We start from the raw sequence: 24,578 nt of genomic DNA, 5'->3' as shown, positions 1-24,578 counted from the left end.
CGTTCCCCCCCCCACCTCCGCCGCCTCGCCTCTCTCCCTCCCAGCGGGGATCACGATGCGGCCGTCCCGCCGTGCCAGTGTGGAGGGCGGCGGTTTGTCGGGGCTGCTTCTCCCCGGGGTGCTCGGCTGCCTCGTGTGGGTCTGCGGGGCGCGGAGCCCGCCGGACGCCGCCTGCCCCGCTGTGCCGGGCCGGAACGCGTCGCGCCTGGAGCGGAGCTGCGGCAGGGAGCGGGCGGCTGCCGGCATCGGCGTGTGGGGCCTCGGCACGGGGAGCCTGCTGGGTGCGCGCCTGGATCGGGGTTGAAAGAGAGGCGGCTGCTGCTGCTCGTAGGGAGCTGTAATGCAAGAGGGGTAGAAGTCCCAGTTAGCGTTGGTGCAATAAGCTGGCAGCGATTTCCAGTACCCAAGGCTGTGTAGCCTACAGAATTGCTGTAATAGCAAAGGTTATTTCCACATCGCTCCCATGTAAATTATTAGAGGTGATGAAATGGTGGGCGAGCGCCCTGGGTGTGCTCAGTGCAGAGCAGAGGAGCTGAGGGGAGGCCTGATGGCGGCTGCAGCTCCTCACAGGGAGCGGAGGGCAGCGCTGAGCTCTGCTCTGTGTGACAGCGACAGGGAACGGCATGGAGCTGTGCCAGGGGAGGGGCGGCTGGGGGTCAGGGGATGGTTCTGCACCAGAGGGCGGTGGGATGGAACGGGCTGCACAGCGCTGTGGGCACGGCCCTGAGTGCCGGAGTTAAGAAACGTTTGGACACCGCTCCAGAGGGTTGGTTGGTTGGGATTTTGGGTTGCCCCTGTGTGGAGCCGGTGAATCACGGGGGTCCCTTCCAACATATTCTGTTAGGATGTGGTTTTCTTCAGGTGGTGGATTTGTATGCAGGCATAAGGGCTACAACCAGTGACACGCAGTGCACGGTATTAGTCCCATGTTATAAACCAGTATTTGTGCCGTTAGATGGGTGAGATTAGCTCTGGGTGAAGAATGAAGTACATCTTGACACGTGTGCTGCAGCAAGAAGTGCATCCTCTGACCCATTCCTTTGCTCAGAGAGGACTTTGCAGTTGTTACCTGGAGATCATGGCTGCATGTGGGCTGTAACACAGTTACCTGCATGCAGTGACTTCAGCTGTTTGCTGCCGTGCTCAGCTGTGGGTGCAGATCTTCTGTCTGCTGCAAATACCTTGTAGGGTTGCATATAGCTGAGTGCAATGTAAAGCTGCCTTAGAATCGCTGGATCCTTAGAGCTGGACCTTTAAAGGTCACCTAGTCCAGCTCCCCTGCGAAGAACAGGGACATGCATGGGTAAATCAGGTTGCCCAGGACCTGATCCAGCCTGGCCTTGAAAGTCTCCAGGGATGGGGTATCTACCACGTCTCTAGGCAACCTGTTCCAGTGCCTCACCACCCTTACTGTAAAAGATTTTTTCCTTATATCCAAGCTAAATCTGCCCTCTTTGCGCTTGAAACCATTTGTTCTATCACCACAGACCCTGCTAAATAGTCCATCCCCTTCTTTCCTGTAGCTCCTCTTTAGATACTGACAGGTCACTATCAGATCAGCTCACAGCCTGTTCTTCTCCAGGCTGCACAGCCCCAGTTCTCCCAGCCTGTCCTTGCAGGAGAGGTGTTCCATCCCTTGGATCCCTTTTGTAGCCCTCCTCTGGATGCACTCCAACAGGTTCGCTTCTCTCTGGTACTGAAGACTCCACATCTGGACACAGTACTCCAGGGTGAGGTCCCACCAGCACAGAGCAGAGGGAGAGGATCACCTCCCTGTCCACACTTCTTTTGGTATAGCCCAGGATGCAATTGGCTTTCTGGGCTGCAAGGGCACACTGCTGGCTCACGTTCATCTTCCCAGCTGCCAGTACTCTGGAGACTCTTCTGATCACACTTGATTGAAAATATGTTTTTAGAGCTTAAAATTGGTGTGGTCTTCTTTTCTCTTTAACTTCAGGATTCAATCCTTTGAAAAATCTTAAATAGAGTAAGACCCTAAGTTTATCTGGGCATCATTTTCATGGTCATCATTTTCATGCAGGTTTCATTTGGATATAAGGACGAAGTCTTTTATAATGAGGATGGTGAGGCACTGGAACTGATTGCTCAGGGATATGATTGATGCCCCATCCCTGGAGACTTTCAAGGAGAGGCTGGATCGGGCTCTGGGCAGCGTGGTTTACCTGTGCGTGTCCCCGTTCACTGCAGTGGAGTTGGACTAGATAACCTTTAAAGGTCCCTTCCAACTGTAAGGATTCTGTGACTCCATGAATACTTATGCTGGTAAATTTTGGTTCTTTGTTCGTTTTGTGTGGCTGGTTGGTTTTTCTTTTAATTTGATTCTGCAGTATTTTGATTGGATTTAAGAGGGAAGGTATCAAAGATAATAGGGTTAGGGTTGGGTTTTTTGGTTGTTATTTTATTATTTTTTTTCCTCATTTCTCGTGTGTCTCTTACAGATCCTTTTCCAATTGATCCAATCCAAGAAAATTATGTCCGTAATGTGAGAAACTGCATTTTTTCCATTGTCTATCCCACACCTTTTAAATCCAGAGTGCTTCTTGTGGCTGTTTCAGAGGTTGGTATTATTTTGGTTCCTCTCCGTTTCGTAGCAATTGTTAAAACACATATTAAAGTATATTTTAATATTCATAAGCTATTTATTGTCAAGGTGTCAATATACACTGCAAACAAATGGAACGTTTTAGACATTGTGAGATGTATTCTGATAACAAAGCATATAAGCAACGCATCTTTTTATCACTGGAATTTTGCCCATATTCAAGTACGATACGTACTATATTTTTCTCCAGGAAGTTATTGAAGATATTTTGGATCTTCATATATCTGTCAAGGAAACATCTGACTTTCTTCAGTTTGTCAGTGGTGAGAAAGTCTTACATGGGTCTGTTCCATTGGCCCACAGATACGGAGGCCATCAGGTAGCGAACCTTTGTTCTTCCAGGTGGAATTTTGTAGTTCTTTTAATGTGGATCCTACCTTAAATTATATTATTTACTTGAATTACATATGTGTATGTACTTGTAAATGTATGCACACATACCCATAAGTACATGAATGCTGGCTTTGTAGCTGGAGGGTGGAAAGTATGGGGATTACGGTGTCAGTCTGTGGTTTCTGATTCACTGTTGATGTGAGTGTGAAAGTGCTGCTTTAGGGATCAATATCTTAATTGCTCCCTGAGCAAATGTGTCATTGTGTTGTGTAGATCGCAGCAAACCTACGTGCAGTTTGTACTGCTTGAGTTTAATTGCTGTTACTAACAGAAGAAATGACTTGATGTTCATTTCTGCTAGTTTGGCAGCTGGGCAGGTCAGCTGGGTGACGGAAGAGCCCACTTGGTCGGAGTGTACACAAACAGGTGCGGTGGTTTCTGAAATGACTGCACTACTCCTCTGTTCTATGCAGCTGTTTCACACAAAACCCAGGTGTGTTGTTACGAACTCTGATGGTATTTTTGCAGGCGTGGTGAGAGGTGGGAACTACAGTTGAAGGGCTCAGGAAAGACCCCATACTCCCGGTGAGCTGCAGTTAATTCATACATAACAAAACTGGATGTTTTCTGTTTTAGAGTTGCCTAGATCTTATGACTGGTTTCTTATTCCTTTGTTCCCTGTAGGAATGGTGATGGAAGAGCTGTACTTCGCTCTTCGGTGCGTGAGTTTCTCTGTAGTGAGGCTATGCATTATCTTGGAATTCCAACAAGCAGAGCTGCTAGGTATTACTCTTTTTTTTTTCCTTAGCATCCTTAATTAAAGGTAATTTTGTGCCCCAGTCTCACTGAGCACCAATAGAGCAGAACAAGGGCAGATCTTTCTTTTCACATGTATACAATTGGAACCTTTTCTTAGATTCTTTTTGGATAAAACTTTCCAGTAATCATGAGCTCCAGCTGTTTACCCATTTGCTTTTATGTCTGATATGCTTTAAAATATTATTGTTTAAACACTGTATAGTGTACTGCCCTTGTATTGTGCTGAACGGCTGTTGTGCTCTTGTAAGACTGTCTTAACTCAATTACCTTAATTTAATTTGAAATCTGGTTTGTTTGTGAAGAAAGTAAAAAGTAGAAATTAGAGTAATTGTATCTGACACAACTCCCCTTCCTCATTTTTATGCTACTACAATCCAAATTTCTTCTCATAAACATATATATTTATAACTGTTCTTTCACTTCTTATTCACCTTAAAAGCTTGCAAAAACAGCAGGACTAGACTCTTGCTCTGTAGTACTCTTCATGTGTGCGGATAGTCAGTAAGTCTATTAGAACTTGTTGCAGTCTGTTATTATACTAAACTTATGCATTTAGGTGAATTTTTCCAGAATCAGGCCAAGCAGGAAAATGCTGAAAGTAAGTCTATGTGTGCTGTCAGTCAGCTACTTGCAATTCTTAAGACTGGTAAATAAATGGGCAATAATATTGGAGATAGTCTTGAATGTAGATAATTACTTCCAACTCCTTATTTATATAAACACACCTTGAGCAGTGAGGGAATTGTATTAAAAACTCATTTTAAACCAATTCTGTTTCAACTAAATTCACTCATGTAGATGATCTTCTCAGAATGAACTAAACTGAATTTTTCAGATGATTGAGTTTAAATGCCAAGTTTATTTTGTGTTACAAGGGGGTCACGTGTCTGTACTTCAGAATTTCAGGCTTTAAAGAAGTAAATGTACTCTAGAAGAGGCCAATTCCCAGCTGCCTCGTGTCAGGGTTTCTGTATTTGCGAAGTGTCTGCAAATCTCTGTAGCATTAATTCTAACACATTTTTTCTGTTGAAGTGTGGTGTTTGTAAATGACATTTTGATGGTTTATTCACTGACTTCACCTTGAGAACCTTTGCTGTTAGCTATTGATGCAAAATGTTAAGTCTGCCAGAGGATCAGCAGGAAAGTATCTGGCAAGGTCACGTCCTTTCTTTGCTGTCGTTTCAACAAATTGTTCAGTGCAAAACCAATGTGAAATTACCACTTAACTGTGTTCGAATTCTATTGAGTACACAGTGTGCTGCAGTTCTCTGCTGGCAAATTGGTAAAATGCGTGGCTCTCTTAACTGCTGTACAAGCTCTCCCAACTGTTTGTGAGACTTCATTTGGAAAATCCCCAGCTGATATCCGTATTCTTCCCAATGGGGAGCTGTAGTGCTGAGGTTGGTGAGATTCACTTAGAGTTCTTGTAAAAAGAGTTTTTGGCAGAACTGTAGGGAAGAGCCTTACAGCTTAGCCCAGAACACACAGCAGGTTGGTTTGTTCTATTAATTTCAAGTACTGTCTTCCCAATGGGATGCTACAGTTTGTGACTGTACTGCTTGTGAAGGAATGCTTCCTCATATGGTACCATTTTAGTCATGTACTGGGACTACCAGTTAGCAGCATCAGGGATTAGGTCAAAGAGGTAAGCCAGTATGCAGTCTTCAGAGTGAGATGACCCTTACATGCCACTTAGTGGTCATGCAGAAGAGCATGCAGCGCACTTGGGAGCACAAAGTCTAGCCCTTAATCTTGAACTAGGGTTAATCTGGGGTGTAGTCCCTCTCTTCCTCAGTGAGTGCTGTTCCTGCTGCTAATGTAAGAGTAATTTCAGTGCCCTGTCTCCTGTTGCCGAGTGTACCTGTGATCTGCTGCTCTACAGGTAATGGTACTTATAAACTGGAGGGGCCATTTGAAAACTATTTTTATAGTGGTAGCGTGGTATCTTGATGTAGCTGCTCAATTACCTGGCAAGCTTTTAAGTGTTATTTGTTCATCAACTTGTATTAGTAACTATGAAAGTCTTGATGCCTCCTTAGATTTTCTGCAAGAAAAGTGCTGGCATTCTGTAGGAATTTTGCTGAGAGTGTGCTAAGGGTTACACAAATAAAAAATCCCCTTTGAGCAGAGGCCTGAAATGGCAGAACTGAGTGCTGTTATTATCCTGACTGCTCTCTTTTTGTGCTCTGATGCACACTCTGTCGTACTGGTGTCTGGGGTCTTTTTGAATTTGTTTTTCTTGAATGATTAAGATTTCCTTCTTCCAGCTCACTCACATCAGCTCTTTTTATCCTTACTCACAGAGATACAACAATCATTGTATGACTGCTTCAAAAACAACTTTTTCTGGAAAAAACCATTCTTAACATTGCTCCAGTAAAGCAATAGCACTGAGGGTGGGACTGTAGGTGAGAGTACCCTGCAGCCTCTGCTACCCCATTTTGGGTCACAACAACCCCAGGCAACCCTACAGGCTTGGGGAGGTGTGGCTGGAAAGCTGCCTGATGGAAAGGGACCTTGGTGTGCTGATGGACAGTCGGCTGAATATGAGCCAGCAGTGTGCCCAGGTGGCCAAGAAGGCCAGTGGCATCCTGGCTTGGGTCAGGAATGGTGTGGTGAGCAGGGGCTGCCCTTGTACTCAGCATTGGTGAGGCTTCACCTTGAGTACTGTGTTCAGTTTTGGGCATCTCAGTACAAAAAAGACATGGAGGTACTGGAGCAGGTCCAGAGAAGGGCAACGAGGCTCGTTAAGGGCTTGGAGAATCAGCCCTATGAGGAGAGGCTAAGGAAGCTGGGACTGTTTAGCTGGGGGAAAAGGAGGTTGAGGGGAGACCTTATTGCTCTCTTCCAGTACCTGAATGGTGCTTGCAGTGAGAGCAGGGCAGGTCTCTTCTCACTGGTGACAAGTGACAGGATGAGGGGAAATGGCCTCAAGTTGCGCCAAGGTAGGTTTAGGCTGGATGTTAGGAAACACTCCTTTACAGAAAGGGTGGTTAGGTACTGGAATAGGCACCTCAGGGAGGTGGTTGAGTCACCATCCCTGGGTGTGTTTAAGAGCCGTTTGGATGTGGTGCTCAGAGATATGATTTAGCAGAGGGTTGTTAGAGTTAGGGTACTATGGTTAGGCTGCGGTTGGACTTGATGATCTTCGAGGTCTTTTCCAACCTGGGTAATCCTATGATTCTATGATTCTCATCTGAGACATTTTTAATTGTTTGCAAAGCCTTCTTCTAATATTTTTACTTCTGTATATTTTTTTTTTCTGCCTTTACCTGGAACAATTCACAGCCTTTTCTTTGCAGTTAATAGAACATTCAGGTTGGGTAGCTGCTAATGCCTTCAGAAGTGCAGAATAAAACCCACATTTTTAATTTCAAAGCCGCAGTAACCATAAATTATTACGACTGTAAGAATTCCTTCTAATTGCCCCTCTGTGAACAGCCTGTTCCAGTGCTCTGTCACTCTGGCAGTGAAGAAATTCATCCTTGTGTTAGTATGGAAATTCCTGTGTTCCAGTTTCTGCCCATTGTCCCTTCTACTGTTGCTCACCACTGAAAAGAGTCCACCCCTATTGATTTGACTTATGCACTTCAGATATTTATAAGCAGTTATGAGATTCTCCTCTCAGTCTTCTCCAGACTGAAGAGTCCTAGGTCTCATCCTTTCCTCATACAGGAGATGCTCCAGGCCCCTCATCATCTTTGTGGTCCTCTACTAGACTCTTACTAGGAAATACTCAACTTTCCTGAACTGGGGAGCCCATAAGTGGACACGGTATCCCAGATGTGGCCTCACAGCACTGATGCCTGGAGAAAACAGACCTCCATTTTTACAGACCTCCAACTAGAGTCTGTGCCACTGATCAGAACCCTCTGAGCTCTGCCAGTCAGCCACTTCTCTACCCACCTCAATATCCATTCATCTGCCCTGCACTTTCTAAGCCTTGTTACAGAGGTCTTGTGGGAGAATGTGTCATAAGCCTTGAAGTAGTGTCATAAGCCTTAGGTTTGTCTGTTGTCCTGTTCTGTGTTCCTCCAAGGAAAGTTTTGTCTTCTGTTCAGCCTTCTTCAACTACCTAAAAGATACCTTAATTACCTGCATTAAATTTCCAGTAATGTGCCATCCAGCAGTTTTGAATTGAAAGACCTTTCTCAATTAGCAAAAAGCTAAGCAAAAAGCAAAGAATTATATGAATTGAGCCTGCTCTTAGGCTCTCAAACCAGAAGTCTTCTGTGCCTGCTGAAGGAGGGATGTTGCCTTGAAAGGATAACACCAGGCATTCCTTCTGCAGGGCGGTTAGTGTAATCTTAGTTGCTTTGGAGAGAAAACTTTCTAAACATTAACCTTAGGAGCAAATGATGCCCTCACGTGGCTTGTGACGGTTGATGCAATTTTCTTCTTCAGATAATAACAGAAAATAGAGGGAAATCACGTATTTTATTTTGTAAGACGAGTGTAAATTTTGACATATTTTAAAGCGAGCACAATTGGTTATTTTCCAAGCACTCACAAATCTCGGTATTTGAATAAATGGGAAAATGTCTGGGATGTGCAGCATCGTAAGGCAATTGAAAGGAAGATGTTGTTTTTAAAAGTTCAAGTACAAGGAGCAGTGGAGAATAAAGAAATAATTATAATGCATCACCAAAATGATGCCTTTTTTGTGTTGATACTATTTGAAGAGTTCTCGATTGCTGAGGATCCCAGATCTGTCCCTGAGATTACGGAGACAGCAGTTTTGGCTCATATAAAAGGCAATCTGATGCAACAATTTGGCTTCTCATTTCTCTGTCTTTCCAATTTTGCTGTTGTCCTCAAGGGACTTGTGGCTTATTTATGTTATCATCGCTCTTGTCTGTCACTGGGGTTCCAAATGAACGCAGTGCTTTTTCTGAATGCTATCCTCTCCCCAAGAACAATGTAGGCAATGGAAAATGGGCAGCACTGTGTAAGTAGAAAGGGAAAGCATCGAGCTAATGAAGCTTGTTAAGCTGCAGCTTTACTGTTTGCCTGCGTCCTTTGTAAAAACAAGCTATTCCAGCAAAAGGATCTCCTGAAATAAATAGTTATATAGAATATATCTTCATCTCCGGTGTAAGTTAAGTTACCTACAATAACTTCTTAATTTTCATTTCTTCTTTCTTACAGCTTAGTTGTAAGTGACGACGATGTGTGGAGAGATCAGTTTTACAATGGAAATATTAAGAAAGAGAGAGGTAATGAACACATTTCGGACTGACATGATTTATCACTGCAACTTAGTTTCCCATTGCAAAAATCAGCTTTGTCATTTATGTGTAACAAAAACTGTGCAATAGGTTTCATTTCATTTATCGAGATAGAGAACCTTCCTGAGAAAATCAGTCTCAAGCACATCTAAGATGAAGCGTAGCCCCATGAACAGACCTGCTATGACTGTGGCATGTGTTGTGGTGGTGTACCACATGCCATTACAAAAATGGTATTGGAATCTAGGGAAAATTTCCATCGTTCTGCAGGCAGTACCATAATGATGGGGCACTACCGTGGCTGCACCACTGCTCCGTTCTCTAAGCCTGCTCTGAAGAAGAGTGGGATGGCACAGCATGGATTAAAATCAGAAGTGTTTTACACTGGTTTGTTCCTTGTTGCTGTCATCTGTGGGGGAGTTGTAATGTTAATGCACTGCTGGAATTTCGCTTGTGTTTGCTGGTATAGTGCATACTGCTAAACAGAGGAAGATGTGGAGGAGTAAAAAGTAGCAATTGCAAATTAACCCTTATCATTAAAATGTATGTGTAGCATAGTATTACATGTACTCACCTGTTATGTGTAGAACATACTTCTAGAAATACTTGTTTAACTATGCACGTGTAAATTATTTGTCTACAAAAAAAAATGGCATGTAATAGAGATTATTTTATGTTGCTGATGCTCTATTTACATTTAAACATGAATCTATATTTCAGGTGCAATAGTACTCCGTCTCGCCAAGTCGTGGTTTCGTATAGGATCCTTAGAAATCTTGGCTCATTCTGGGGAACTGGACTTACTAAGGTTTGGATTTAGTCTTTGTAGTAATTACGTTGGTTCTCCTAACAATCATACAGTTGAAATTCGGGCATAAATTATAAAGACAGGAAGATTGCGTTGTTTAGAAAAATAACCTGCTGGGTTTTTACAACAATGCAAAGATTCTGAACTCGTAGAGATAAAATCCCCCGGGTGTTTGTTAAGGCCTGGATCTTATAAGCTCAAAAAGCTATTCTAGCCCAGCTATTTCTGGTAAGTAAGCATTGAGGCCAGGGGAAGCTGTATGTTTTTGGTAAATTCTACAGATTTAGAGAATTAAGGTGTTAATTTCCCATAGTTGTCTGTGAGGCTAAAGCAGCTGAAATCCTTAGCCCAAGTCTGTTGTATAACCTACTCCCTCCAGGAACACATATTAGGTAAAAATTTATTGCACAAGTTTAAACCTCTAAGCAATATTAATTTCTGTGTGTTACTTCATCTCAGGCAATTAGCATGGCAGATGTTTGGTTTTAATGTTGATTGTTCCTCTGTGGAAGCAACTCACTGACTGATAACAACTTGTAATAGCAGTTCTTTCAGGGTGCTTCAAAACACCAAGAGAAGTAGCAGCTGTTGCATGTTGTATTAATTGGTAATTCAAGGTGACTTCCCCTGTGACTCTATGCTGTCTTTCTCCTCCACCTCCCCTTTTTTTCTTTTTTCCCCCCCACTTTTTCTTTGAAATCTCACAGGAGTGCTTTGTTGTAAACCAAAAGATTGAACTGAGGAACTGAATTTAAAATGACACAGCACTGTTTTTTATTGTTGTTAAAGTACGTGCCAGCAATTGGTTTTTAATGAGCACATACAGATCTCTTGTGCGTATGCAGAACCGGAGCCCAGGGCAGCCTGATCTATGAGGCAGTTTGTTGGTCACCCCTCTAACAGCTGGGTAGCTACATACTCTGCTAAAGCAGTCACAGCTTGAGGAGAGTTCAGTGATTTACTCCAACAGCCTGATTAGAAGGTAAAATATTTGTGTGCACAGCCTCACAACCCTTGCCCAGGTCCAGCCCTTGTCTGGATCTACCCAGGTGGTTCTTACAGCTGCCTGTGCCTGTGGCCCTGGCTAGCTCTAGAAACAACAGTCCTACACAGAGCTCATAACTGTACTAAATGCCAGCTGCTCTGCTTTAAATCTGCAAGTGGGGGCATCTGATAGGCATCACGGCTTTAATGTATGTATCTCAATTTCCTTAACCTGCCATATAGAAATGCTATGCACTTAGGGGGATGGTCACCTATTATGGCAAGTAACCATACTTAAGAATTTTATGTGTGGACAATTCTGATCTAGAGTTATTACTGGTAATGATGCAGCTTTTTTTCAATCCACCAACTACTTCTTTCCAGACAGTCTGATATGGTAGTATGTTAAACCAGATCCCATTGTGCTCTGGAAATGCAACACATGGGAATAGTTTTAACTCAATGGCGGTCTCCAGTTACATTTACATCTAGAACATTAGGTTGTATTTCTAAGTACTTGGAAGGGCTTAACCCAAAACTCATTGGAGAAAATAGATGGAGTTTTCTAATGCCTGTTTGCAGCATGCCATAGGTCAGCATTTAGCTATTAAAGAGTTCTGAATGCTCAATTCTATAAGTACCAATTTTTCTTTAATGAATTCTGCATCTCACGTTACAGGAGATTGCTGGACTTTATCATCCAGGAGCACTTTCCATCAATAGCTCCCAACGATTCAGATGGGTATCTGGTAAGTTGTTTTGAAAGTTATTTTGGTTTTCCACAGGCCTGTGAACAAAGCATGGTACAAAGCTTTGCAAAGTTTGCAGCTTTATAAGGTTTCAACATCTGAAATAATCTTTCAGGATTTTTTAATAAAAGCCTCATTTAAAGCTTGGTTACTTCTTTTTCTTAAACTCCAGCGTTCTTTTTTCACCACTTCTGATCATGGATGTTTTTATTGGGAAGCTTCCATTTTCCATTACTTTCTGTTCAGACTGCTCAGACTGTTAGGTGAGCAATGATTACAATGTGATGAATTAGGTTTTTCCTGATGTAGAATAGTATATATCGTGTCTTTGTTTCTTTTTAAGGTTTTTACACTTCCTTTAGCGAATCCGTATGTACATAACTGTGTCCTTTTATTGCATCTGCATGTACTTAGTTAACTGCAGTCTCTGCTGAATAAAGCCATTTTGCAGTCACATCATTCAGGATGTGAACAAACGGTCCCAGCTGGCAGAGATCAGAGATGTGCATTTAAAAATAGAGTGTACAAAGCATTTCTAAAGTAAATCAAGTGTTTATATTGCTTGTTGTATTCCGTAGTTTTATGTGAAGTAAAATGTGTATTTCATTTCAGGAATTTTTCTCTACAGTCGTATCAGAGACAGCAGGTTTGATTGCATTGTGGATGTCTGTGGGTTTTGCACATGGTAAGCTGCAATAGATATCATCATGGTGTTGGCTTTACAGGAGTGACTCTATAATTACTTGAAGATGGCTTTTATTTGTTCCTTTGTTCTGCAGTCCTTCTGATGTCCTTGCCTACAGCAGTATCTGTTATGCATTAGTACTAAGCAATTCTTTTCATAACAGAGTTGAGAAAACTTCCTGATTTTTCAAAGTCTGACTTTAACTGGTAGGAACAAAGAATGCAGCAAGAGTATGGGGCTTCTCAGTATTGTTGTGACTGTCTGAGGTGCAAAGATGTTTAATTGCTCAGGATCTGATGCATCTATATAAGAACCTGTTCTTTTATACTGTTGGTACTGTGTAGAATAGAGTGCTGTCCACCCTGGTTTCAGGTTTGTATTATGAAAAATAAAGTAGCACTGTGTTGCCAATACAGCACACAGTCCACATGTGAAGAAACTTAACTGAGGACTTGTGCAAGATGTTTCAATACCATGTCACACTGAAAGGAAAAGCAAACAGTGCCACCTAGGTATAGACACCAGGTGCAAGATAATATAAGAAACAGCTCCTGATTTTCATACTTAATAAACCTGCCAGGTCAAGAATAAAAGAGACAGGTTTGTTTTCCAGGATCTGATTTCTGCCAGGGAACTGCTCTAGTTGTGTAGATTCAGTGCGCTGATTTTACAGCAAATCTAGAGGCTGCAGAGTTCAGGTGGAATGTTACCTTTTGTTTCTCCTTCCTGTTTAATTGTAGGTGTGTGCAATACAGATAACTTCAGTTTGCTCTCCATAACCATAGATTATGGCCCATTTGGATTTATGGACTCCTATGACCCAAGTGAGTGTAGCACCCATTCTTATATACAATTTCTGACTAAGAATTACTTCTATTAATTTATGTAATTTCTTCTAATGTTTTTAGCAAAATAAAATAAAAAATCCCAACTACGTGTTTGTTTGACTGGTTTTAGGGGGAAAAACATGTTCAAGGCCAGTTGTATAATATGGTATAGGTTGTGTTAGTAGGTTATGGTTTGATTGCTAAAAGTCTGAAAATAAAATATCACTATTAAGCCTGTTTTCATGAAGAATGCTTCCTATGGCATTCCATCAATTGAATGGAATTGGAAGAAACCAATAAAACTAGAAATGGCATATTGCTGTAAGCAGCCTATATACAGCTCTACATGCATTATGCTCTGGCTTTGGAGTCACAGCAGCTCTAAGGAAGGAAAATAAATCAAACCTATCCTGTCATGGCATAGGTGTATGAAACTGAATATATAAACTCAGTCAGTCTGGGATTGATTCATGTAGATGCAGCACGTGCATAAATGCTTTACATTTAATTACTGTTAGGAGATTTCATCTGAGTAGTTTTCAGAACCAATAGTGGCTAGTTGTCCTGCAGTCTGTTCTCATGAGAGTGCGGCCTCAAATTAATGAAATCACTTGAGCGTAGATATTGTTTGACTCCTGCTGTACTGAAGAAAACAGGTCTTTTCTGGCTTTAGGTCTTTTCCTTTAGGGCAAGTTGATCTCCAGCCAACAAGTAAGTAGCCACCAGATACTCATTCACTCCCCACTGCTGCAGGATTAGAGAGAATTGGAAGAGCAAAGGCTTGAAGAAGCTCCTGGGACAACTTAAAGACAGTTTTGTAAACAAATGGCTAAAAAGAATGGAGAGGAGGACTTAAAAAGTGATGCAAGGTGGTCACTCCCACCAGCAGACTGATGCCCAGCCTGTCTCCAAGCCACAGCTACCTTGGAAAGTTACTCCCCTGTTTTTATTGCTGAGTGTGACATTTTATTCCCTTATTCAGTTGGTGTCACCTTCCCAGCCTCTTGCTTACCTATATCAGAGTGAGGAGTGAGAAAGCCTTGATGCTGTACAAGCACTGTTCAGTAGTAGACAAACCTTGATTTGTTATCAACACTGTTTTAGTCACAAACCTAAAACACAGTAACACACAGGCTGCTGTGAAGAGCATTATCTGTATCCCATCCAGTCCCAGTGCATTCTAGAACCAGATAAAATGCTGTAGAGCTAAAGATTCAGATTTGATCTGGTCACTACACCTGACAGGTGTGTCACAGGTCTCCTTGATGACCTTTGAGGATCAAGGCTGTATACATTGATCACCTTGACTTCTTCTGGTCTGGGCAAGTGGTTCGTTACAGCATCTGTCTTCCGACCAATGCTGTAGATGTGCACACAGCTTACATCTGGGTACCCTGCCACTTACATAGCACATATTTATCTCCCAGATAAGGATTGCTATACTATAATACATTCAATGTAATTTTTCAGGAATGAATACCCAACACTTGCCTATGCAACTCAAATATCATTCAGGTGGTCTGGTTTCTTTTTTTAAGTGCATGCTTACATATGTAATTTTTAACTTGTCAATCCTGAATCCAGTTGTGCGGTTGTTTTTGTAGTTGTTGTCCTTAGCGGTAGCGCTGCACGTAGTAAAAACACTGAATAAAGCATTGCAGTGTTTAATTTTTTTAAAAACATCTGAATTTACTTTGTGTTTTCAAGTTGGAAAATGCTACCTATGATGTATAGAAATTAATCTGTGAGGGATGTATTTCTTAGGCTTGCAAATATTAGATCTGGAGTTAATCCGCTATAAATAAGCATCTTTGTGATCTGGGTTTAAATATTTCAATAACTTCAGCACTTTTATTAATTTGCTGACTGAATGCAATAACAAATGCACATCAATATTTTAACATTGATCGTTTGTTTTAATTGCTCTGTTGTGGAAGATTAATGTTTTGTTTGAAACAGATTTTGTTCCAAACACGTCTGATGATGAAGGGAGGTATAAGATAGGAAACCAGGCAAATGTTGGACTGTTTAATCTGAACAAGCTGTTACAAGCTCTGAAACCTTTACTGGATCCCAGGCAGAAACAGCTGTAAGTAATCATTTAAATACCTAAACACTTAGAAGGACTGAGGAGATAGGAGACCATCTAATCACCGTATGCATAGGAAAGAAAGAGATGAGTTTAGAAAATAATTTTTCCCTAGGTGGAAACTGGTCCTGAACTCATTACTGGCTAGCATAAGGTGGGGGGAAGAAGGAAGTTTTCTGTTAACCACAACTAATAGCAAAATCTAGCTGGAAGTCTGTCCTAGATGTGGTGGGGCCTATTCTTCTTCCCCTAATGTAGGATCTTTGCCTGTAGGTTCCTGTTGTAGGTTTTCCTAGCATGTATTTTCAGGAGCTTACAAATGAAGACCATCCAACCTTTTGAAGTAACGAGGTGGTATTTCAGCATTCTTTTGTAAAGATTCCTGCTGTAAATCTTCTTGCCAACAGCATAAAGTCGTGACTTCTTACTCGGTTTGAAGATGAGACAGATTGTGGGTTTTTTTTCCTTGCAACCAGCTATGGATGTATTTGACGTTTCCTGTCAGACATTTTCATCACACATATCTGAGTTGATTCAGAATATCGATGTTTGTGAAATACCAGAAGTTTCCATTTCTAAGTGTAGGGTTATTCTCACAGTAGTGTTGTAGTACCACAGAATTTAACGACCATTTGTTTTTTCTTTGCAGAGCTTCCCAGGTTTTGGAAGAGTACGGTCAAGCCTATTATGTCCGGTATGCCGTTCCAGAGCTCACAGCCTGCTGTCCCAATACTGCAGATTACCACGTGACAACTCTCTTACTGTGCTGCTATTTTCAGTTTTACAGAATTGTTCAAAAGAAAACTGGGGCTTCTTGGAGCCAGCGAGGATGATAATTATTTGATTGCTTTCCTTTTCAGAGTGAGTTTGTTTTGCTAATCTTGCTGGCAAAAATCTGAATGAATGTACTCCATTCTTAAAAGCACTGATGCGAGCCTTTCTGTTTTGCCAGCTCATGGAAGATACAAAGGCTGATTTCACAATGACATTTCGACAGCTCAGTGAAATTACTGCAGACCAATTAAGGGAGCTCCATATTCCTGAGGTATTCATTAATAAAGGTATCCCACTTTAGGAACACTCAATACCAAATAAGTGAATCAGGTTAGACAGAACCCTGATATAATATGGAGAACGTTGTTCACTTTCGCTGGGAACTGCCACCGTCTTTCCCTAACTTTTGACTTCTGTTTGTCAATGAATGAGAACTTAAAAGGCCTTTTTAGGGAGCAGAATGAACTTGCACCTGGAGCATGGTATGAAGATGAGGAGTTTCTGTTTCTTTTTCCATTTATGATCTCCTCCTATGCCTGGAGCCTTGAGTTGCCCTCTTTCCACACACTCTATTTTTAAATATCTGTTCCTTATCCTTTGAACAAAGAATCTGTTCTTTATTCTTTGCAAGTAGCTCTGATCCATGTACAAAGAGCAGAAGAGAGCAATAGCTATGTTTAAGTATCAAAAAACAAAATTGGTCAGAAGCTAAGGATAAATAGGGGACAAGTGCTGAAGGTACTTAGGTAGAATTTGCTCTAAAAGAGATGGGTTAATATGGATGTCAAAACTGAGTAATATATATATTAATAATAAATAATAAAAAAAATAGAGGAAAAGATACAGGTAGAGTTTAGGGAAGAGGATTTGTTGAAGGTTCACTGTATGTTTCTCCTTACATGTTCTCTCTGCTTGCTCAGTTCAGTTTTTGGTTAACAGGAATCAGGCCCTGTTTACCAGTCACTGATGTTTTCTTGCCCTTTAGGAATTCTGGGCTCTGTGGGATCTGGGGAAACACGGGTTGTTTTCAGAATGGGTTGCAATGTACCTCTCACGGTTAGATGGGTAAGTCTGATGAAGTTTCAAGTTTAAAAGTAACACCAGCTGTGCATTTGCCAGAAGGTGGCAACTTGAATTGACAAGGATTTGTGTGATCTTTAGTGGGGCTGGGAAAATGTACGTGATTTGTAATGCCTTTTCTTATTATTATTTTTGTCTTTGTGGTTCTAGATTGTGCTAGCTTCTGTAGTAGTGACTGTTGTAAATCTGGTTGGGCACAGAAGTAAATAATAATGATAAGAGAAATAAGAGAAGAGCGCTCTGCATTTGCTCACCTTTGGGGAATGATTAAATTTCTTCAGTAAATTGGTTTTGTTAAAATATGAATCCTGTGTCTTTGTTCCAAGAATCAGGAAGTCAGGCTGTGCAATTGCATAGAGATGGGAACTGTTTCACTGCTGGCATTACTTACATTTTTTACTAATGTGATAGTATAGCCTTAGGATGAAAGGGATGGAAGTTGGATGGCTCTGCATATAAAGGCTGTGTTTGGACACCACTGTTATTATGTAGATAGGGGTGTTCATGTTAGAACTTCCTTTTATCTACAATCAATAACAAAGCACTTCTCTCAGTCATATGTGCTGTGCACGGCTGACATATCAGACACTTGGAAATTTCAGTCAGAACCCAAATTCTGAAAGGGTGGAAACTGAATTGTTGGGGGCTGATGGCTGGACAAGGGGTTAGGAGAGGTGTGAAAGGAAAATGAGTGTGCAAGTTAATGGTTGTTGAATTCTTGCGAATCAGCTGCTGGAGTCAGCTGCTTACTGACACTGTTAGCAACAGGAGAAAGGCTGAAAGGTGACGAGTAAGGAAAATCCAAGGAACCTTCACAAGTAGGTTTTTAATTAATTAATTTATTTTTTAATATTTAGCAACAAGGATGATTCAGATGTCAAGAGAAGAAGAAGAATGATGGGTAAGTAAAACAGTCCAAAGGAAGTAGTACGCTAAAAGATGGCAACCAACTTCTTACGTAGGTTTGTTGCTGGCTCTCCTGCTTGTTCTGTGACTTGGTGCTTGTGGATCTCATTTATTTATTTATTTATTTTCCTTTTGATACCTGTAAAGAACTTGAGAATTATTGGCCCATAGGAACATGCTTGCTGTATTTTGTGATGTTTCAGGTGAGGTTTTGCTCAGAAGAACATTATTCTTTTTCTGTGAAGAACCTTTCATAACATCAAGAAATGTTTTTTATAGCCACGCTGTGCTGGCTCCATGAGCTGGGAGTTGTATGAGTCTCAAACATGTCCATATTGTGTTTTTGTATATTATAAAGAATTTGTATTTTTGATGGGCCTTCATTCATTCATTTATTTATTTAGTGAAGCAGGGGAAAAAACCCTCATTTAATTGGGAAAACGCTATCTAGTTATTAGAGGAAAGTATGGTTATCAGAGATTAAATATTCTATTTTCTCCCTCCCAGTTACTTTAGATCCCAAACGGTAATGGTACATAGGTGTCTGTCACAGCAGGAACGGTGGTTATGGAATTGCACTTTGTTTTGTTGGTCTGCAATTAGCTGAGGAAAACTTGTGCAATTTGCCTTCCGCAAACAATGAGCTACTGAGAATCTCTGGACAAAAGGGAGTGAAACGAATGGGGGATCTGCCAAATTGTGCAGTAGGCAGAATGAGCTTCATTGTTGTGCTGCTTTGCAGGTGCTTTATTCGCATCTCTAGCAAGAATGGCTCTCCTCTTTCATTAGATATTGATTGGCTGATTTGTTCGGAAGCTTAAATTGATTTAGCTGTAAGATGGCAGGAGATTGTACTGAGTCTCAGTAATAAGATAGATTTTCAAACTGGTGTTCCATCTGTTTTTAAGAATGCTTAGAATTTTACATCCAGTTACCAAAAGGGCTTCTTTTATTACCTGTATTTTGGTATGGTTGGGAAGTTTCAGCTGTGAGACCCGCAGACTGTTAGTTCAGCCACTCTTTTGAGGTTCCCAGCTTTCCTCACCTAAGATTTAATGCTGGGAACTGTCTGAACACACTTTTTCTATGCTTGTTATGTTTCTATGTTTTTGTGAATCTGCTTTTACAGAAGAAGAGTGACGTTCTGAGTTGTTCAAATCAGAAAAGCTCCCAGTTTGGGGATGATTAAAGGAAACCCAGCATTGTGTTTTCCACGCACATCTCAGAGGATGTTATGGGATAGGAGGCAGACAAAGAAGGGGAAGGTTTTGTCCCCAGGACCACACTTAGGCTGCTGGTCTCAGCGTTGGTAGCAGGCCAAAATTTGATATGTTAAGGCTTTGTGGATGAGTAAGATGTGTTCTGTGTGAGCGACCATCTTCCTGCAGCACAGCTAGCAGGACCCCGCCATGACACCATGAAATCCTTGCTGCACGAGCCCTGTACAGTTGTGCATTTTTACACAGCATTTAATGTTAAAGACAAAACTTTCATGGCCGTCTCTGGATTTTTATACGAGCTGATAAGTACCTCTAAATTTCTTTTTTCTGTCCTAAGTATTGGCTGTCCTTGAGCTGTCCATGGCAGTATATTCATTATTCATTGCCTTTCCCTCATTATTGCTAAGTGTAGAGGAGTATCTTCAAATGCATCAAGGTAATGCACTTTAAGTTGATCACATATCACGATCTTTACTTTTTTTCTCCCTTGACTTGGTTTTTAGCGCTTTGTCTTGCACTGCACAACCTCAGTTCCTTTAGGAGTTGATGAAAAAAAATTGACAGTCCAAGTACCAGTGGAGTCTGTCACCATATTTCCTTATACAAGGAATACGTTGAAAAAGAAAAAAGAGGAAAAAAAAAATAGTAGAGCACATCATAAAACACTTGAAAGGGCACCATTTTTTTTAATACTTTGTCCTGTTCTTATCTGGTTTTCTTATTCTTTCCTAATCATCTTGTCTCTCGTTGTCGTTACAGACATTTTTAACTCCACTGTGAAACTTGTCCAATTGCTGTTTTTAAGAATATATTTCTGGGACAAACACTCTCCTGCTGATGTGACTCATGGCTTTAATGTGGATTATCATTTCTGTATGAGTCATGTTAAATTATCCCCCTTCTTAATATTCTTTTATATTGTTCTCATGCTTAACTACTGAAAACCATTGACTGGATCAAATAAAGTTCTCAGCTTTAAGCAAATTATTTTACCAAGTCGGGAAAAAAAAAGATTATTTTTTTCAGTGGTTGGGGCAGGGTGTTGTTATAACTACATAAGGGTGACTGAGATTCCCAGCAGCCAGTCCTATTGGTTGCTTTTCATTTAATTTATGTAAATACACGTAGCATAACACTGACGTGAAGAAGAATTTCTGTATCTGAATGGACTGTCTTCAGTCTCAACTCTCAAGGAAGTTTGGACCTGGACATGGAATCAGAGAATCATTTGATTTGGAAGGGACCCTTAAAGGCCATCAGGTCCAACCCCCATGCAATGAAAAGGGACACCTACACTGGATCAGGTGCTCAGAGCCCCATCCAGCCTGACCTTGTGTGTCTCCAAGGCTGGGCCACCCACCACCTCTCTGGGCAACCTGTGCCAGTTCTTTGTCACCTGTACTGTAAAAAAGCTTCTTCCTTATGTTCAGTCTGAACATGTTGTTACGTGGCTTGGGCAGCTTATGTAATGGAGGGATGTTCCCTTTGCCTGGCTTTGTGCCGGCGCCATTAGAGCTGGAGTGCATCTGGTTTCAGCCCGCATGCTTGTTCCCTGAAAGAGCTTCACCTCTATTTTAGCAGGACCATGAGTGGTCGGAGTTCAGTGCTTAAGAAGAAAGTGATTTCTGTCCTTTACTTTTGTAAATGACGTAAAGGCGCACACTGTTGTATGTCAAATCTGGTGACTTAAAACGGCTGTCATTCACTTCCAAACATAGCGAATGTAATTACATTGCCATACACAAAATAATCACACAAGTGCTGTTTTGTAGATTACGTAGCTTCGGTAAATTCTAGCTTGTTAGCTGGTCAAATGGAGCATTCTTTAGAGGCTGTGTATATTACAGCGTTATTTTGTTTGCTGTGCTCAGCACTGACTGTCTGCAGGGGGCTCTGGAACATGAATTAAGTCCTGTGCTTGTCTGACCACCAAACCTTTGGAGGAGAGAGGCCTCACTTTTTCTCAAAGGAATCAGTTATTTGGGTACCCAACAAGGAAAAACAAGTCAAAGAAGCAGTATGAGGAGATGCAAGTGGGCTGCTTGCCCGATTCCCCTCTTGGTGTGATGGGGAGACAAAAGGCTGTGGGTTGAGATAAAGGCAGTGTTAGCAGGTGAAGCCAAAGTGGCAGAGCAAAATCAAGAATTCATTTGGTACTTCTCTTCAGCAGGCAGATGTTCAGCCACCAGGGAAGCAGGGATGTTAATATTAATTTCTGTGATCTCCAGGAATAGAGTGACAACATCAAAACCTGCTTTCCAGCGGTGTGGCAGGGATGTAGGCTGTGGCAAACAAAACCTTTAGAGGAGCCTGCTGGCACTTGCAGCAGGGAAACCTCTTTGAATCAACCTGACGTTCTTCTACTTTTTGTTTTACACGTGGGTGGTGCGACTTTGGCGTTACTCCTTGAGCAAATTAACAGATGACTGTTAGCAGCTCCCAGATGAACACATTCATTCTTTTTTTCCTTTTTATGCAGTTTTTTGATCTGCAAATTAAATCTCCCCGAAGGTTTCAGTGACATTTGCAGTGATCGTGATCTGCTTCTGTTGATTTTTGGCTAACTAAATTTAACATGGTTTACTTTTGGTTTCAGCTGTTAATCCGAGATACGTGCTTAGGAATTGGATGGCAGAATCAGCAGTGCAGAAAGCTAACCTGGATGATTTTTCAGAGGTAAAGTTAGTTTGTTCTTTCTTGAGATATCTGCTAATAACTGACACAGAATCATAGTATGTCAGAGAATCATAGAATGGCCTGGGTTGAAAAGGACCACAATGATCATCCAGTTTCAACCCCCCCCTGCTATGTGCAGGGTTGCCAATCACCAGACCAGGCTGCCCAGAGCCACATTCAGCCTGGCCTTGAATGCATTCAGCAATGGGGCATCCACAACCTCCTTGGGCAACCTGTTCCAGTGCGTCACCACCCTCTGTGTCAAAACTTCTTCCTAATATCTCACCTAAACCTCTCCTGTCTCAGTTTAAACCATCCCCCCTTGTCCTAATGTCCATTAATGTTAATGAAATGGTTGCTGCATTTGCTCTCTGAATCTGTATTGCACTTTGACCAACATTGTTTTATATCATAACAATCACTCAATAATAGCAGTAATATTATTAACAATACTAGCGATATTAGAAGTATTAATTGTTTGCTATAGTGACGGTGGTACTACTAATAGCAATCAACTTGTGGGGTTGTTTCTGGAGCCAGGAGGGTGCGTAATGCTCGGATTTGCAGGAAAATGTCTCGAATAAAGGTGTACCCAATTGAATTGCTTCCAGGTTCAGCTCCTGCAGCAGGTCTTACAGCGTCCCTTCCAGAAGCAGCAGGCTGCAGAGAAAGCAGGCTATGCTCTGCGCGCGCCCGCTTGGGCCAGAGATCTTAAAGTGAGCTGCTCATCCTGAGGGAAACTTGAACAAGCAGAACAACTGTCAGAGGTCAGACCTTCTGGTGGGAGTGAGGAAGCAAGCCTTGCTATGGGATGTTTGCACCCTCATGCTCTGTGGACTGGAATCTGCTGCTCTGCTAAACAACTTCTTGACCAACTTTATAAAGTCTTAAGATTAAAGAAATGGACCACTGTGTATGTTTGCATCAACAAATTACATCGGTATTTGTGACTGTCTTGGGAGAGACCCAAAGTACCTTCGCCAGAGCCAGGTGTGTGCTAAGCCTGCCTCTCTGTTCTTGTTCTCTGTTCCTCTCTTCTTTCTTTGTACGAGAGAGGTTATAGGTGCACAGATACCATGACTCAGGGAATGTTCACAGGCAGCAACATGGAAATGGGCTTCCTTTCAAGTATCCCTTATATGTTTATTCAGGTCCATATACCTTTTGTATTCAGCCTCCTGGTGGTCTAACAAACCATTTCCAAGCTGTTACTTTGTAGCATACCTTGGATTGTAACCCAGCAGGTTTTAGTCCAGTGTCTGTTTGACATTGCAATTCCAGACCATGAAACTAAGTGTATAATTAAAACAAAATTAATACAGAAGCAATTAGGTGCAATACAAAGCTTATAGCAAAATTCACTTATCTGGGGCTTTGTTACTTCTTGATGCTACCTCAGCTCTTCCCAGTTCCAAAATGGACTGTTTTAGAAGCTCCAACTGTCCTGAGCGCCACTTGCATCTGAAATGGAGGCTGTGCTACGATTGGCAGTTGAGGAATGAGACAATTTCATAGGGCAATAATTTAGATAAACGTGAAGGGATTGAATGTATTTATTTATTTTCTTTAACAAATACTTTGATCTCCAGTCTTGAAGATCTTTCTCTACTTTGCGGTATCGATTTTGTGCCAGATGAAGGCAGACAGTTGCGTGTCATTGAGATGATGGCTCCGTTTCTGAATGGAACGTTGCAATACTTACATTTCTGACATTCAGTGCAACCATTCTGAACACAGAGTAGTTGATCAGGGCCTCATCATTGCAGTGTTTGAATCCATGGACATGGTTTAGTGTGAGCTGTTGGTAATAGGTGAATGGTTGGACTGGATGATCTTGTAGATCTTTTCCAACCTTGGTGATTCTGTGATCTCTGGAGTGCTGTGTAGGCTTTCATTCTTCTTGTTTGGAAGGTGGCTCAACTGCTTTTCCTTGTGAAGCATTAAGAACCTGGGTTACGATCGACTGAGGATGTGAAATGTATAAAATTGAGTTTATTGTAACAAAAGAGAAAGGAGGAAATGGGGCAGGAGGCCGGGAGCTCTTGGGAGAAGAGGGAATGCTGGGAAAGCCAAGTAAAAACTCAGTGCTCTGTGAACAGGGAAAGTGGCTTTTTGTGCAGCCACGGTTTGAGTTGGTGCTGAGCGCATATTTCATACAAAACCCAATTCGTTTGGTTTCAGAATGGTTGGATAGCAGACAGCTGTTCTGTCTGAATCAAACCTCTGTGCTCCCGGTAACTGAGCACAACACTTCCAGCTCCTCTGCATTTAGTGATTCTGCACAATGATTATACCAGTTAGATATGGAAAACAAATGGGAGATACAGATCCTGTGTTATTGTTTTAACCCGTCATTTTAATTCTCATCCCTTTAGTCAGTAGATGGGCCCTGTTTTAACTGCTCATGTACCCCCTCGTGGTGGCCCCGGCAGTCTGTACCCGATCCATCTCTGTCTGTGCAGGAACGCATCCAGCTCTGTGCGTGAGACAGACTGGGAGATACAGAACTATGGAACCAAGAAGATAGAGGCAAAAACTCCCTGCAAGGAACCAAACCCATGTAAACCCATGTCATTAACTGTGACACCGTGGTTACAAAATAGAAGCTATTTTTATTTAAGCACTAAGAGTGACTGCTGTCTGATTGAACAACAGAGAGTTAAACAGGAGAACAAAGGGGGTAAAAAAGTAGGAAGAAACGTATTCACATCTGGTGTGAGATAAAGGCTTTGTGAAGATGGGCTACTCCTAGGTACACTTTGAAGTATTAACCAAGA

The 24,578-nt window shown here is 41.7% G+C and overlaps 1 protein-coding gene across 7 annotated transcripts; it reads left to right on the top strand.

Annotated features, from left to right (window-relative positions):
- The first annotated feature begins 55 nt into the window (after window positions 1-55).
- LOC140247677 (protein adenylyltransferase SelO-like) lies at window positions 56-24,348 on the top strand. Of its 7 annotated transcripts, XR_011902742.1 has the most exons (20): window positions 56-281; window positions 2,460-2,578; window positions 2,814-2,942; window positions 3,318-3,382; window positions 3,485-3,541; window positions 3,641-3,739; window positions 8,924-8,991; window positions 9,724-9,811; window positions 11,475-11,544; window positions 12,157-12,229; window positions 12,970-13,053; window positions 15,016-15,145; window positions 15,795-15,839; window positions 15,925-16,006; window positions 16,098-16,190; window positions 16,905-16,984; window positions 17,857-17,900; window positions 21,722-21,801; window positions 22,413-22,791; window positions 24,264-24,348. XR_011902742.1 is itself a non-coding variant. In XM_072327501.1 (19 exons), exons 1-19 carry the CDS (start codon window positions 56-58, stop codon window positions 22,533-22,535), a joined length of 1,755 nt encoding a protein of 584 aa, XP_072183602.1. In that variant the 3' UTR covers window positions 22,536-23,036. The 7 variants fall into 7 exon arrangements, 5 of the variants coding, with proteins under 5 accessions (XP_072183602.1, XP_072183598.1, XP_072183597.1 ...); XM_072327501.1 differs by lacking the exon at window positions 24,264-24,348 and having other exon boundaries at window positions 22,413-23,036; XR_011902743.1 differs by lacking the exons at window positions 17,857-17,900; window positions 24,264-24,348 and having other exon boundaries at window positions 22,413-22,452.
- Window positions 24,349-24,578: the final 230 nt, after the last annotated feature.

The sequence above is a fragment of the Excalfactoria chinensis genome, chromosome 2, assembly GCF_039878825.1.
Source record: "Excalfactoria chinensis isolate bCotChi1 chromosome 2, bCotChi1.hap2, whole genome shotgun sequence".
In the NCBI taxonomy this organism is placed as follows: domain Eukaryota; kingdom Metazoa; phylum Chordata; class Aves; order Galliformes; family Phasianidae; genus Excalfactoria; species Excalfactoria chinensis.
This window is presented reverse-complemented; position numbering and strand designations above follow the sequence as displayed.